This window comes from Haliotis rubra, unplaced genomic scaffold, assembly GCF_003918875.1.
Source record: "Haliotis rubra isolate DU_JTF1 unplaced genomic scaffold, ASM391887v1 Scf744, whole genome shotgun sequence".
NCBI lineage: Eukaryota > Metazoa > Mollusca > Gastropoda > Lepetellida > Haliotidae > Haliotis > Haliotis rubra.
The window spans coordinates 57,936-74,699 of record NW_025767462.1 but is presented as its reverse complement, the minus strand read 5'-3'; the positions used below and the strand labels follow the sequence as shown (position 1 = coordinate 74,699).

Genomic DNA, 16,764 nt, shown 5'->3' with positions numbered 1-16,764 from the left:
GTACAGCAAGTGCGCGCAATTTGACGTCGGGACGTATTGTAGGATCAGACAGTCGGTACAGCAAGTGTGCGTGATTTGACGTCAGGATGTATTGTAGGAACAGACAGTCGGCAGAGCAAGTTCGCGTGATTTGACGTCAGGACGTATTGTAGGAACAGACAGTCGGCAGAGCAAGTTCGCGTGATTTGACGTCAGGACATATTGTAGGAACAGACAGTCGGTACAGCAAGTGCGCGTGATTTGACGTCAGGCTGTATTGTAGGAACAGACAGTCGGTAGAGCAAGCGGTTGTTTAATCAGGATGGATCGTAGGTAATCATTGTGATGCAGCAATGTCCATGTTTGTGGCTGCATACAACTGCAATTTGTCCGTCTTTTCAGGCCCGTGAAGAATTGGTCTTCAGCTAACCCATGCGTGTCGGAAAAGGCGACTAACGGGATAGGGTGGTGAGGCTCGCTGACTTCGTTGACACATGTCATCACATCCCCATGCGATGACCGATGCTCATGATGTTGATCACTGGGTTGTCTGGTCCAGACTCGATTATTTACAGACCGCCTCCATATAGCTGGAATAATGCAGAGTTTAGCGTCAAACAGCAAGCCAACCAACCGTCTTTTTATGATGGAGGAGTAAAATACGAGAAACGGGAGGTAACTCTCCTGTACAAGTTATAGGATTATTGAAGCATTGATGGCTTGCAATTTGTCAAATGCAATTTCTAATCCCCTCGACCCTCACCGACTTAGGAATATGATGTAGTCATTCGATTTGAGGCAGTAGTCGAGTATAGCTTTAGCAAGATCCAAACAATAGCAGGAAAATCAGAAATGGGCTTCATATACTGTATACATATTAGACAGCCGAAAATGGAATTTCGTGTCGATAACCGAAGGCTTTAACTACTTGGCTACTACACAAAATTAGAAGTAAATGATATGGACGCGTCTGTGTATATATCCATCAGACCTCAGAACATTTCACCGTCAGTAGGCAACCTATGTTATAATAAACAGCTACATATTGTTTGAGCCATCATGACGCCTACGAGCCGTCATACATACTGTATATGCCATATTTATAACTCTATTACTGGCAACATGCTAAGAAAAAAGAACAATTTGGTAGTAAATACAAATTGAAATGTATTTTTTCCTGTTAAAAAACTTCGCAACCGGAAATTATATTTATTGGCTTGAGAACCGAGCAGAGTAAAAAGAAATGATATGTTTGATATTTTTCCTGCAAGCGAAAGTCCTAGGGCCATCAGACCGGACACACATATGCATACTGAACTCAATGCAGGCAGTATGGAGACTTCATCTTACAGACACGATATCTGAGTATCTATGCAATTATGTAGTGCAAGGTTGGCATGGAAACCGCATGCTTTCTAGAGATGAGTGAGTGAGTGAGTGAGTTAAGATTTTAAGTCACATCGGCAATATTTCAGCCATATCGTGACTAAAGCAAGTTATAAACAATTTAAGTGAAATGATAAAATTCTGCCGACGAAGGACAGTAAAACAACTAGATTATCACAGATATACATGTAAAACTAGTAATTGAATCTAAAACATTTTAACTAGAGGGGACAACACAATATAAAAATGGGCTATAGATCGCTAACAACTGAAGTTAGATCACCATACTAGAGACCATGGGGACTTACAGTACATTTGCTTCCTGCATGGGCCCTAGCTGGATTCACATCATCCCTTCAGCTGTTAGCATTTGAGATATTCTAGAGATGAGGTTCAATAGAGTTTTGCCTTGTATTGAGAATATTTCTCTCATGTAGCGACGTTACTGTTTGTACGGCAGATAGCGTTTGTCCGTACTAGGTTCGGTTTTGTATTGCGTGCCCACTTAGATGCTATGCAGCGTTGACTCAAGAAATCCGAGAAGATCCTGGGTAGATGGTCTTCAGCAACCCATACTTGCAGTAAGAGGCGACTAACGGGTTTGAGTGATGATGTTCGCAGGTTAAATCATGTCATTGTATCACGATTAAATAGATCGATGCTCACGATGTTGATCACTGGATTGTCTGAGATTGTACTAATTGCAGGCTGCCGTCATAAAGCTGGAGTATAGCCAGTCGTGGAGTTAAACTATCGAACGAAACAAATCACCTGGCGGCATTTAAACAGCAGTGAAACTAACTAAGATAGACTTCTGAGTGAGTGTGTGAGTATGGCTTTACGTCCCTTTTTAGCAATATTCCAGCAATATCACGTCTGGGGACATCAGAAATAGGCACACATTTTACTCATGTGGGGAATCGAATCCGGGCCTTCGGCGTGACCAGCCAACGCTTTTACCACCCGGCTACCCCACAGCCCATTTACGTTCTGAAATGAAGTTTAACATTATGGCATAATGAGGTAGGTTTTTGGTTTGAAACATCTCCACATTTAAAGGAAACTAGATAATTAGCGATGCTATTGAAGTGAAATGTATTCCATCACATTTGAAAAACGTTTCGTTTGAGTTTCGTTAATCAGTGTCGGTAAGGCCTTATAAAAAATGTATCCGATTTGCCATTTCACATTTTCAGATAAAATGAATATTAATAAGTTTTCACAAAATGACATACCTCACATGTTGACAAATCTTTGTCTGATTACTTTCGAAAAAACCCCAAAGCATATCAATTGATGTCGGCAAGAACCCAGCTATATGAAACACCCGCTGGAATTATGTATATTTTACGAAAGCTTCCTTCACGTACATCAACCTTTGGATTATACGGATTCATTCATACACCTGCCAACCCAATACAATTGTAGAAGACCTTAGTACCTTGGCCTCCAGTGCTGCCCCTCCCACTGCACCCAATGCATTTGTAGAAGAGCTCAGTACTATGACCTCCAGAAAGCATACCACAGCAACCTCAACAAAGTAGTGAACGCTTGAACGTGCTTGAGACTGAAACATGTATTAAAGATGTCGGTATGCAAGAAGCAGCAATGTAAGAGCAGGAACTATGTCAAGACAGGTGAGGATCTGCAAACTCTGCAAACGCCTTGCCCGTGACGAAGTCTGACTCAGTTTGCTGATTCCGCCCCCTACCAGATACGTTTGTCATAAAGGTCCACAAATATCGTCATTATATTGTATATAACTCTAGTTGTATATCATTATATTCTATTACTGGCACATGTTGAATAAATGAATATAAAAAATCCCTTGTCAATTCTGTTAGCAGATAATCATTAGTAAACCAGTCGAATATATGTATGCAGTAATGAGCTTCACAACGTAGTCCGGATTATCCACTAAGAAAATGGATTAGCTCACAGTACAAACATTGCATTGTGCTACTGGCCAAATGCACCTGATGCAAACCTAACTTTCCACTCTGAAATACAGAAGGTCTGCCACTTTCATAAGGCGAATTCCCTATTCCACTCCGATTTCCGTATTGCACGGCTTGTTTAAATAGCGACAGTAAATTTGTATATGTTTAGATATCCGAAAATATAATTTCGAACCCTGACATTTACTCTCTGTGCATGCCATCTTCTCGTTCGATATATGTGTGTGCGCGTGCGCGTGTGTGTGTGTGCGTGCAAGAGCGCGTTTGTTAAACGAGAAGTAGCCATACTAAGCGAAATCATTTTCTAACTCGACCAGACGATGGATGGAACCGGGCCCATTCGCTCCACGTTAAGGTGAAGTAGGGGTCGAAGTGGTAAATTGGTGAAATTAACGCCATTCTTGGTACAAACACCCTCAACCACTTAGCATTGCCCAGGTTGCCCAATACCGTCGTCACGGTCGTCATATGTCAACCAAGTCAACGGGCCTGACCACCCGATCCCGTTAGTCGCTTGTTACGATAAGCATGGATTACTGAGTGAGTGAGTTAAATGTTATAGTCAAAGCGGCAGTATTTCAGCCATATCGTGACTTAAGACAGTTATAAATTCATGACAAATGCGCAAATTTTAAAAAACCTGTCAACGAAGGACAGTAAAACCAACTAGTATATCACAGTAATAGGAAATAAAACTAGCGTATATCTCTAAAATAGGATTTTAAATTAGGACAATACAATATCAAATAAGGCTGAGGATCGCCAACAACTGAAGGTAGATCACCACTCTAGGGACCATGGGGACTTACAGTACTTTGGCTACCTGCATGAACACTCGCTGTATTTATACTATCCCTTCAGCCATTGAACTAATATTCTACGATTAAAAAGGTGTGTAGAACTAAATTGACTGGGGAAGTTTTGGGACGTACGTACCCTCTCAGGAGGACAAATCTTTTACAGTACTTTAACCCCCTTCGAGGATATAGCCACTAACTATCTTAGTTGCTAATTTATTCTACCGATTATTAAATATCATTTATCTACTCACAAAAGATCGTTCACAGTTTTAACATTGAAATATTTATCCCTAGTGATGGAAAAATCAATGCAGTCAAGCAGGACATGTTTGACCGTGATTCTCTCATCACAAAGGATGCAAAACGGAGGATCCTCACCTTTTAGCAAATATTCGTGGGTGTATCTTGAGTGGCCAATGCGACATCGTCGCATGATGACCTCTTCAAATCTGGACTGACTACCCAAGTAAGTGTAACCGATAGTTGGTTTAATTACATGTAACTTATGTATGCCTACTAAGGTGTCCCACTTCTACTGCATTAGATCACGAATGTATAATCGAATGGTCACGTCGTAATCGGAGTATTGAATAAGAATTGGTGTCACAGCTTTGTTGAGTGCTGCCTTAGCAGCAAGATCGGCTATGGTGTTCCCAGAAGTGCCATTATGGCTGGGTGACCAACAAAAGACAATGTGGCATTGGCCAGTAGCAAGATCATAATACAATTCAATAATTCCAATTAAAAGTGGATGTTTACAAGAAAGTTTTTAAATATCCTGAAGGCACGAACGAGAATCGGAAAAGATTATGTATTAGTTATATTTACGGTGTTTATTGAAATATTTAAGAGCAGTTAATATGGCGTCCGCTTCTGCTGTCATAATAGAGCTGATATTACAGGCTCCCCCATATACGATGGAGCCGTAATCAAGGTTGGAACAGAGTAGTGCTCTGTATAATTGAAGGAGGGTTTTCTGATCTCCCAACATAGTGAGTGAGTGAGTGAGTGAGTGAGTTAATATTTAACGTCACATCGGCAATATTTCAGCTATATCGTGACGAGAACATTCGATATTGAAATGAAATATATGTATATTATAAAAAACCTGCCGACGAAGGACAGAAAAACAACTAGAATATCACAGATATGTATGTAAAACTAGTAATTAAATCCAAAATATGTTACTTTTAAATGACAATACAATATAAAAAACGGCTATAGATTGCCAACAGGAACCATGGGGACTTACAGTACATTTGCTTCCTGCATGGACCCTAGCTGGATTTACACCATCCTTTCAGCCGTTAGCAATTTAGAAAAATCTAGCCATACATTAAAAGAACAGATATTCTACGATTAAAAAAGTGGAACGTTTTAATTTACTTCGAATGATTTGGTATTTTACAGTACTTTAACCCCCCTCGAGGATACAGCCACTAACAATCTTAGTTACTAATTCAAACTTCCAATCTTAAAATATTTATGTATTTACAAATCATTTAACAAATCTAATTCTTTTAAAAATGCAATAATTAAATGAGAACTGATACTATCCTCCCCACTTAGTATTGGCAACAACTTCAGTAAGTCTAGGGTTTTCAGGTCAAGTGGTGATCAAATATTACACCTAGGAATTTAGCTTCTTTCACAACTTTTATAGGAGTGCCATCTAAAACTAAATCTGGGTCTCTGTGAGATTTGTATTTCCTACAGAAGTGGATACAATTTGTTTTTAACTTGGAAAACTTAAATCCATTTTCTAACGACCACTTATGAATTCTATTTAGACATAATTGTAACTGCCTTTCGATAGTATTCATATTCCACGACATGAAATGTTAAAATCGTCCACAAAAAGATATCCATCAAAGGAATCATGTACAACCTTTGAGAGACTTTTTATTTTAATGCTGAACAATGTGACAGATGAAATACTGCCTTGTGGGACACCCTGATCCTGATTATAAAGATCAGAGAGGGTAGAACCCACGCGGACTTGAAATTGCCTGTCAGTTAAAAACTTGGATATGAACTGAGGCAAACGGCCCCGTAATCGAAAATCATGTAAATCTTTTAAAATGCCATGTTTCCATGTAGTGTCGTATGCCTTTTCGAAGTAAAAACAGATGGACACTGCATGTTGGTTATTAATAATAGCATTTTTAACAAATGACTCTTATCGAACTAAATGGTCAATGGCACTACGATTTTTTCGAAATCCACATTGAATATTAGTTATTAAATTATTAGATTCCAAGTACCATGTTAGTCTATAATTGACCATGCGCTCCATGGTTTTGCAAACACAGCTTGTTAAGGATATGGGTCTGTAATTCGAAGGATTAGTATGGTCCCGACCAGGTTTGGAATGAGAACAATTGCTTCACGCCATGATGGTGGAAAGTGTCCAGTTGTCCAGATTTCATAAAATATGAATAGAAGAGGTTCCAAACATGGCTCTGGTAAGTGTTTCAGGAGCTGATAATGGATGTAATCAGAACCTGTAGCAGTATCATGAGGTTGCCCAAGGGCGGCATGAAGCTCATGAACAGAAAATAATTCGTTGTAATCTTCCCCATTTGCTGAATTGAAATTATAGCTTATTTTTCCTGTTGTTTTTGATATTTTTGGAATTGAGGTTCATAATGTGAAGAGGAAGAATGTTTAGCCAAAGTTTCACCACGTTTGTAGCAGTATCCGATTTTATTAGTCAACAGTTTGTCATCGTCTTTAAGATGGTGAATGCTAGATTTAGAACCCTTGCCTTTGATTTGTCTGGATCATATTCCATACCTTAGTCATCGGCGTACGTGTATTGATTCTATATACATAATTTTGCCAAGATTGGTGTTTACTTTGTTTAAAGGTACGCCGTGCTTTAGCATTTAACATTTTGAATTTGTTAAATGTAATGACTATAGGATGGTGACGGAAATAATTTTCCGCCCTTTTTCTTGCCTTCCTAGCTTGTTTGCAGTCGTTGTTGAACCATGGTTTACGTATGTGGGAAATCACAGAGGACTTCGGAATACATTCATCAGCTATAGTGGTTATTTCATCAGAAATAACATTTTATAGGATCAGGAACACAAATAAAAGGTTCAGGTTGAAGTTTGTCTCTACACAATGTTTCGTTTGCCTTTGTAAAGTTCCATCGTGACGATGGAGCAACATCAGATGGGTTACAGGTTGTGGAATGGTAAGGAAATGCTCACTACCACAGAGGACATCATGTACTGACCATTCAAATTCATTAAGCAAAGTTGGGTCTGCAATTGACAAATCAAGTGAAGAGTATGTGCCAGTAGCAGGATGTAAATATGTGTTCATATGAGATGTAAATATGTATCATTCAAAATATATAAATCATTGGCGGACAGAAATTCTGCTTTTGACAAGTGCACTAAGTTTTCTCTTGTAAGATTTGTCTGGTTCTGAGTTTTGTGTCAGTTGAACATCTGTTTGTGTTCCGGATACTGATGTGCCCGGCACAGAGGAAACTTGGTCCAGAATGATCTGATCATATTCACCCAACTGATCGACGTTTGGCAATGAGTAGAAACTCTGGAAGGTTTGACAATAGGTATAGGAGGAGAGGAAACTGCAGCTGTGTAAGAAATAGAAGAAGTCTGATATGGAACAGAAACTAACTTTTTTGCTTCACGATATGAAACATTATTAGTATATTTGAGTTCCAGTATTTTTTATTCTCGTTCAAAGACAGGACATGATTTGGAAGAGGCTGCATGCTCCCCGCCACAGTTGACACATCTGAGTGATTCATTTGTACACTCGGAACTCTCATGAGTGCCACCGCAACGGTAGCAAACAGTTTTCTTTAAATGACAAGACTTAGTGCCATATCCAAATCGTTGGCATTTGTAACATCTGAGTGGATTAGGTACGTATACGTCCACTACAATGTTGAAATGGATAGCTTTAATAGACTGTGGAATGGTCGGACAGTTAAATGTAAATAGGTAGGTATCAAAGATCTAAAAGCCAAATGCCTGAAGGCACTCGACTTGTTGAAAGTCGTTTCCAATTCAAAGTGGGGAGGGGACCAAACCACCCTCCTTCATTTGTATAGAACACTGGTCCGATCAAAATTTGATTACGGCTCTATCGTATATTGTGGGGCCTGTAAAAGCAACCTCAAACTACTTGATTCTATCCATCACCAGGGTCTAAGACTTTGTCTTGGGTCTTGCAGAACATCTCCCATGACAGTCTCTACATTGAAATAGATGAGCCATCTTTAAAACTTCGCCGTATCAAATTGTCTTTACAATATATCATAAAGTTATATTCCAATGAATCCAATCCTGCTCACAACTACGTTTTTAATCCTCTTTATGGGGATTTGTATATTAAAAAAACTTCATTTGTTCCACCTCTTGGGATAAGAATCCAACAAGGATATATCTCCTTCCCGTCTTCTTTCTTCTCCTCCTTGGCAATTAGTGAGGCCACAAGTTGACCTAACACTGACAAAGTTTAAAAACTCAGTAACTAACGAATTACAATATAAACAAGAATATAATCAATTAAAAAGTAAATATAAAACATACAAGTCTTTATTTACAGATGGATCCAAGGATGGTGGCTTGTGCCACTGTCATTGGATCCAGAACACTATCTTCTCGATTACAGGATAATAGCTCTATTTTCACAGCAGAAGGTAACGCCACATTAACAGTTCTTAAATATATTAGTAAAGACCGTAAATATAAACAATACATAAGCTTTTCCGATTCTCTTCCGGCTATTAGAAATCTTTCTTGTAAACATCCACTTTTAATAGAAATTATTGAATTGTATAACGAGCTTGCTTCTGGCCAATGCGACATCGTCCTTTGTTGGTTACCCTGCCATGTTGGCATTTCTGGGAACACAATGGCCGATCTTGCTGCTAAGGCAGCACTCTACGAATCTAAGACACCACTTCTTATTCCATACACTTATTACAAGGCTAGCATTAGAACTTACATCCGTGATCTGATGTAGAAGAAGTGGGACACCCAAGTGGATATCAATAAATTACATGAAATATAACCCTATATCGGTTACACTTATTTGGGTTGTCAGTCCAGATTTGAAGGGGTCATCATACGACGATGTCGTATTGGCCACACTAGATATACTCACAAATACTTGTTAAAAGGTGAAGATCCTCCGTTTTGTATCCCTTGTGATGAGAGAGTCACGGTCAAGCATATCCTGCTTGACTGTGTTGAATTCTCCATCATAAGGGATAAATATTTCAATGTAAAAACACTTAAGGATCCTTTTACCACTGTTAGTCCTCGTTTAATAATTGTTTTCTTAAAGTAATTGATTTCATTGATAAATTCTGATTAACGTGTTCTGTAGATAGATGTATTTAAATCATTGATAGTTTAGATTAGTAACTTAGATTGTTAGTGGCTGTACCCTCACAGGGGGTTAAAGTACTGTAAAATTATTGTCCTCCTGAGAGGGTACGTAAGTCCCAAAACTTTCAAAGTCTATTCAGATCTACACACTTTTTTAATCGTAGAATATTTGTTGTTTTATTCTGGCTAACTATCAGCACAATCGCCAACGGCTGAAGGGATGTTATAAATCCAGCTAGGGTCCATGCAGGTAGCCAAAGTACTGTATATCCCCATGGTCCCTAGAGTGGTGGACCTTCAGTTGTTGGCGATCCTCCGCCTTTTCTATATTGTATTGTCCTAATCTGAAATCCTATTTTAGAGATATATGCTAGTTTTATTTCTTGATATTGTGATATTCTAGTAGGTTTTACTGTCCTTCGATTACAGGTTTTTATAATTTACCATAAATTACTATGTATAAATGTTCTCGTCGTGATATGGCTGAAATATTGCCGATGTGACGATAAATTATAACTCACTCAGGTGACCATGAGGAAGCGTTTGAAGTGCTCCTATCCATGTCAGGTGGAGATGGAGTCACCTCCATATCCGGAGGGCCAAAGGAGTTATGGACCTCGACGGGGATCTCTAAAGGAGAGGTGGCCTTTGGTTTTGGGTTATGCAGTTGCTCAAGCTGCTTTAGTCTCTGTAGCTTCTTTTTTCCCTTTTGTGGCGCACAGTTTCTGGTTTTGCAAATCCCTCAGTACAAAATATTGATATGTCGGAACAAGCCCTCCATCAAGAATGGACGTTGTTGGCGATCTATATAGCCCGATTTTATATTGTGTTGCTTTGAAATAATTTAACATTTTACACTGAACTCAAACTAGTTTTAATCGATTTGTGATATTCTAGTCGTTATGCTGTCCTTTGCTGACAGGTTTTTACATAAGTATACATATGTTTATTCTTAGAACATAACTTTTTGTCGTCACAATATGGCTGACATATTGCCGATGTGACGTTAAATATTGACTCACTCACTCACTCATCAAGAATGGAACGCTATATAACCATCATTATCAGCACATCAAATATTTTCGCCATGTCTGCCTTTCTGACGAAATTACAGCTTTTCGTTCTTTCCTTTTGCGTTTAGATTTGCCATTTGAAGGTCAAGTGATCCAGATAGTAAGGTGAATTGAAGCTTGGATAATTCCTTTGCTATAGTTAATGGTGACATAACCATACTATAAAAATATGAGTGTGGGGCGATAGGTTTTGAACATGTGTCTGCATAAACCTTCAATGCAAAATGACTACCATCGATCACACGATTCCAGCTGCTCATAGCTATCACGTGTTGTATTCTCTGCAATCCCTAATGCAGTGTCTAGATATTAAGGAAATTTGAGCAGTAAGAGGCGTCCAAGATAGTCCCAAAGATGGTTCATATCAGGGCTGTTTGTGGGCCACGATAATGTTTTGATGGCGTTGTTCTGCATATAGGTGATGACAGCAGTTCTGTGGCCTAGGTCGTGGGAATACGACTTAATTAGGACTTCGTCATGACAGTCACAAATCGTCCTTGGTCTTCCATGTCCTGGACGATCCTTTACTTCACCAGTGGCCACATGCTTTCTCATGACGGTGTAACGTGCTTAATGTCATCACCGTCGTTGCAACAGGACATCCCTGCGACATACATATCATATCAATAATTTGTCATTGTGTATTCTTAAGTCTAACCTCTTACCATGTCAATAGAAAATATGTTTTAGTGTTAGCGTTTTCTCGCTTAGTTCAATAAACTTTAGTGCGCGAAGTTTCTACCCCAGTGTGCTTCACATGTGCTTTGTTTACCCAGCATGCTTGCATATGATTGCTTAACCCATGAAGGTCCGGGTTAGAATTGATCTTCAGTAGCTCATGCATGTCGTAAGAGGCAAATAACGGGATCGGGTGGTCAGGCTCGCTGACTTGGTGGACACATTTCATCGGTTCCCAATTGCGCATATCGATTGATCACTGGACTGTCTGGTATATTTCTGAGTGTGGCGTAAACCTAAGCTCACTCACTATGACTGCTTAGAAACGTTAAACTGCTAATGGATTCAGGTGGTGCTCATTTAATTTATATCTGTGTGTATCTACAACATTCAGTTATACGAGATAATCTAAAGAAGGGGAAGCCACACAACGTCCTTAACACAATACATCAATGTTTAAGGTTTTCACACACCCAATTTTGTCAAGTAAAACAGAAAACTACTGTGTTCAAGTTTCAAAGAAATACCAACAGTGACCTTCTTTGGGATCATAGTGCGCTGCTGACACAAAAAGAGAGATGTTCATCAGAAGTAAAAGCAGACTTTACATTAGAATTCAAACTAAATCCATTCTTATCTCATATTTTAGCTTTAACTGACAACAAAACCCGGCGTAATGCCGAGTTGTAATGAAGTGTGAAAGGGACTTTCAGTCAGAAGTTAACAAAAAGCCTCAATGCCTTAGTTTAACTTCCAAGATCGCTGCAGAGAGACGGCTCCGAACAATTTACTTTTACTGGCACCTTAAGCTAAGAGAATATTTCAGTCTTTATTCTATGAAATATTTACTGCAATGAATGATGCTAACCAATTGTAACATTTTCATATACACATTCACAGATGTGAAGAGGAACTACCCTAGAAAACGTGAAGTTAACAAGCAGGACTCATTTGCTAACAGCCCACTTCACAATGCCTGCAAGAAGGGCGACTTGAAACGGGTGAGACGCATCCTGTCCCGGGGTTTGGTCGACATGAACATCAGAGACGAGAAGCATGGAGGGACACCACTCATGGTGGCAGCACAGGAGGGACATTGCAGAATATTCTCCTATCTCATCAGAAATGGGGCTGACATGGCACAAGTGGATAATGATGGTAAGAACATCCTTCACTGGGCATACAAGGGTGGACATATGGGTGTGGTAGAGTGTGTACTCCCACTGTACGGTGTTGATATTAACAGCATGCATCATCCCGCCATTAAGCAGGCTGCATGGGGGGGGGGACAAATAGACGTTGTTGAGTTCCTCTTGTGTATGGGAGCAAATGTGTCACAAGTGGATGACGGTGGCAGCAGCGTTCTGCACTGGGCCTGCATGGCCGGACATGTGAGCATGGTGCAGTATCTGCTCTCACAGGGCAGTGTTGATATTAACAGTAGAGGATTTGACGGAATCACCCCCTTGATGGTGGCTGCACGATTTGGACATGTTCTATTTCCTGGTATGTATGGGAACTAATGTATCACACGTGGACGATTACCATGACAACATACTCCATTATGCCTCAAATGGAAGACATGTGATGATGGTAGACTTTAACTCTGTAGGAAGATTCGGAAGGACCCCGTTGATGAGGGCAGCGTATGTTGGACGGATAAATGTATTTGACCAACTTGTGAAGAAAGGTGGTCTTACTCGCTTAGTTGATGACAACGGTAATAACATCCTTCATCTCGCCTCATTAGGTGGACGTGTGGGGATGGTGAAGCATATCCTCTCACTTGACATGGCCGACATTAACGCCAGGGACAAGGATGGGAAAACAGCAGCTATGATAGCCAAGCGTAAAAGAAAACTTAACGTGTAGAACCTTCTTGTTTCTCGGTGCTGTCCATTGATATAAGTGCAGTTTGTGGGTTTATATCACGCATCCCGATATGGTAGCGGTTACCAACAGCACAATGGGACACTCTACTTTTATGACTTGCAAGTAACATACATTGATGACGTTGTGGTATTTTAATATCGGTTGTTGTCTGCAGGTAGTACAGGATCCCGTGTAGTTTATGACGTGTGAGTGAGTGAGTTAAAATTTAAAGTCACATCGGCAGTATTTCAGCCATATCATGACAAAATCGAGTTATAGATTTATTGATAATTAAAGGTAAATTATATAACCTGTCAACGAAGGACAGTAAAACAACTTGAATATCACAGATATAAATGTAAAACTAGTAATTTAATCTGAAACATTTTAACTTTATATAACAAGATAACATAAAAGCAGGCTATAGATTGCCAACAACTGAAGATAGATCACCACACTAGACTAGGGACCATCGGGACTTGCAGTACTTTTGCTACCTGCATGGACCCAAGCTGGATTTACACCATCCCTTCAGCCGCTTGCAATTTAGACAAATGTAGCCATACATTAAAAAGGACATATATTTTAAAATGTGGCGAGATTAAATACGCTTTGAAAGACGTGGTCTTATATACCATCTCATGGGAACAACAATTTTACACTATTTTAACCCCCTCAGTTACGAATTCAATCTACCAATTTTAAATTACTATTATCTGTATAAAACATATAATCAGAATTTATCAAATAATTATATTTCTTTAAAAAAAAAACAAAAAAAACCCCAACAATTATTAAATGATAAATTACATTATAAAAAATACCCGTAATTGTTTTGACATTGAAATATTTATCTCTTGTGATGGAAAAATGAATATAGTTGTAGTCAAGCAGTTCGCCATTATTCTCTCATCACATGTTCCAAGCCGATTGCTCCGCTCGTCAAACTCCCTACTGCTTACACAGCCTCACGTCAAAACAGCCATGGGATCAAGAGCGTTCTCTGCTGCAGGCCCCTATCTCTGGAACATTCTACCACTCGCCCTAAAAGAAATAGAATCTGCTGACGCTTTCAAAACTGCCCTCAAAACTCATTTTTGTTCAAACTCTCTTTTCCATAGACATTGTCTACAATTTTTTCTCTTTATAGCGTCATTGAGCAATATCTTTTGGAAATAGACGCACTATAAATCAATTATTATTATGAAAAACGGAGGATCTCCACCTTTAAGCAAATATTCATGTGCATACCGTGTATGGCCAATGCGACATCGTCACATAATGACATCTTCTTATTGGCAATGTAAGCCATATACGTCAAAAAATTGTTAACATCCTTCAAGTGGTGAACAGCAGATTTAAAACCTTTGTTTTTGTATCATATTCCACATCTTTGAGATAGGTGTCTAGAAATGTATCTTGGAAGCATAGTTTCTCTAAGACTAACGCTTTTTCGGTTTAAATGGGCACCCTTTGAAGGACGACCTCCTCGTGCTGGGTGCTGGGTGCTGGGTAACGCTTATGGCTCTTCACCCCAGTGTGGATCCGGGGGCAAATAGGTTGCACTCCAGAGTTGGTGGAAGACGGTAGTCTGGTATTTGAGGGCACTGGATCCAGGAATAGTGTTCCTTTGCGCAACACACCACTTCGACCCTTACTTCACCTAGACGGGTGTTAGAATGGGCCCGGTTCTATCAATCGGCTGGTCATGTTGAGCCATGTGCTAGCAGTTTATGTTATTTCTATACTTTGCAACATAATATTGTATTTGGGCTTCGAATGTTGGAACCCGTGAAGATCCGGGTTAGAATTGATCTTCAGTAACCCATGCTTGTCGTAAGAGGCGACTAACGGCATCGGGTGGTCAGGCTCGCTGGCTTGGTTGACACATATCATCTGTTCCCAATTGCGCAGGTCGATGCTCATGCTGTTGATCACTGTATTGTCTGGTCCAGACTCGATTATTTACAGACCTCCGCCATATAGCTGAAATACTGCTGAGTGCGGCGTAAAACCCAATTCACTCACTCACTCTAATATGGGGTTTGAAGTCAGTGTAAGGACCTTGAAGAGCATTCACGGAGTGAATCACATTTGATTTGGATACTTTTTATAAAGACAGATAGTTATTGCGAATCTCGTGCCAGCGAAGCTGAACACATCTACGCCATAAAGAGGCAACAGAAGACTAATCCATCATGTCAGCTGAAGGCAGGACAACAAAGAAGGGCATGAAAAGACTTGCCACATCGAGAAGACTAGTAGTTAAGGGGACAATAACTGCTGAAGATAAACATGACATATGTAAAGTAGGGTATGTTTGCCCACATTCACAGATTGAAGTTACTGAGGATTTTCAGGAATCGGACAATGAAAGAGAAAATTAAACAAAAGGAAGCATAAGGACAAGTATTTGATTTCATTTGTCCAAATAAGTTGGTGTGGACAATGTCCATTCATATTGATTGGAAATTAAAATGAATCCTCCAGGGGATGACAACTGTCTATTTTCATCCATATCTGATCAGCTTCAAACTTTAGGAGTGTACCTAAAGCAACAGTCGGACATGTTATTCTATCCGGTCAGAGTCAAATGATATATCTTGGTTACGTTCCTGAAAATGAATCTCGCTTGAGATACCATGTCCATAAAAGCAGTATACGCTTGAAAACGTTTCTTTTCCTGAACGATCTGCAGGATAAAAGAAACCTTCACGATAAGACTGCAGCCGATGGAACCAGTATTTTGGTTATAAATGAATAATTTACAACTTTGAATAGAACGGGGAGTGGCTCAGCATAAAGTTGTTATGCCTCTGATTAAAAGTTTGTATTGCTTGATTAATTCCCGAGTATACCATCGCTATGTCGCTAGGAATAATCTGCTCACCTAAACTCGAAACTAGGTACCGGAATCAAATGTGAAGAAAGATTCAAGATTGACAAAAACACACGTGACTTTCGAGGCTTGCAAGGTCCTGAAAACTGCAGTTTATCAAATTCCACTTGCATACAGCTGAATGAATCGACAATCAGTAAAGAGTTCAGTCTACATGTATATGGGATGGACTATCTTCTATGAAAGACTCGTTACAATGTTCAAACAGCTTATCTGAAAGAAATAACAGACATGGTTAAAGGTTGATGTGAGCACGTGATTTAGAGGTCGAGAAATGTTAAGTAAGTGGAGTGAAGAAACAGTGTTTATTGTTGTAAGGTTCAAACAATTTCCACGGATTTTTCACGATGTCATTCTGCCTCAAGTTTTGGGGTGTGACATGTACATGCTTGCTCTTTCTGTGGCTCCACTGAGTCTGTGGGTATTATTGTCCTTCTGGCAGATGGAGGATCATTTACTGGCCACCGATATATAGCGGGAATGTGAGTAAAGCGTTAAACAGATGGATGAAGAATAGGTATAACATATGTTTAATATAACTATGTGATAACAGAGCTGTCGTCAATAAAAATAAAATAATGAAAGACATATTAGTGAATGTTTTACTTCATTTTCACATCGGTCCCTGGTATGGTGATCTACCTTCAGTTTGGCGATCTATAGCCCATTTTTACATTGTATTGTCCAAAAATGCTTTTCTACTTTTAAGAATATATGCTAGCTAGTTTTAACTCAATCTGT

The 16,764-nt window shown here is 39.4% G+C and overlaps 1 protein-coding gene across 1 annotated transcript; it reads left to right on the top strand.

Annotated features, from left to right (window-relative positions):
* The first annotated feature begins 2,950 nt into the window (after positions 1 to 2,950).
* Positions 2,951 to 13,124, top strand: LOC124259959 (ankyrin repeat and EF-hand domain-containing protein 1-like). Its single transcript, XM_046694181.1, has 3 exons — positions 2,951 to 3,002; positions 12,153 to 12,758; positions 12,865 to 13,124. Exons 1-3 carry the CDS (start codon positions 2,951 to 2,953, stop codon positions 13,122 to 13,124), a joined length of 918 nt encoding a protein of 305 aa, XP_046550137.1.
* The last annotated feature ends 3,640 nt before the right edge of the window (positions 13,125 to 16,764 follow it).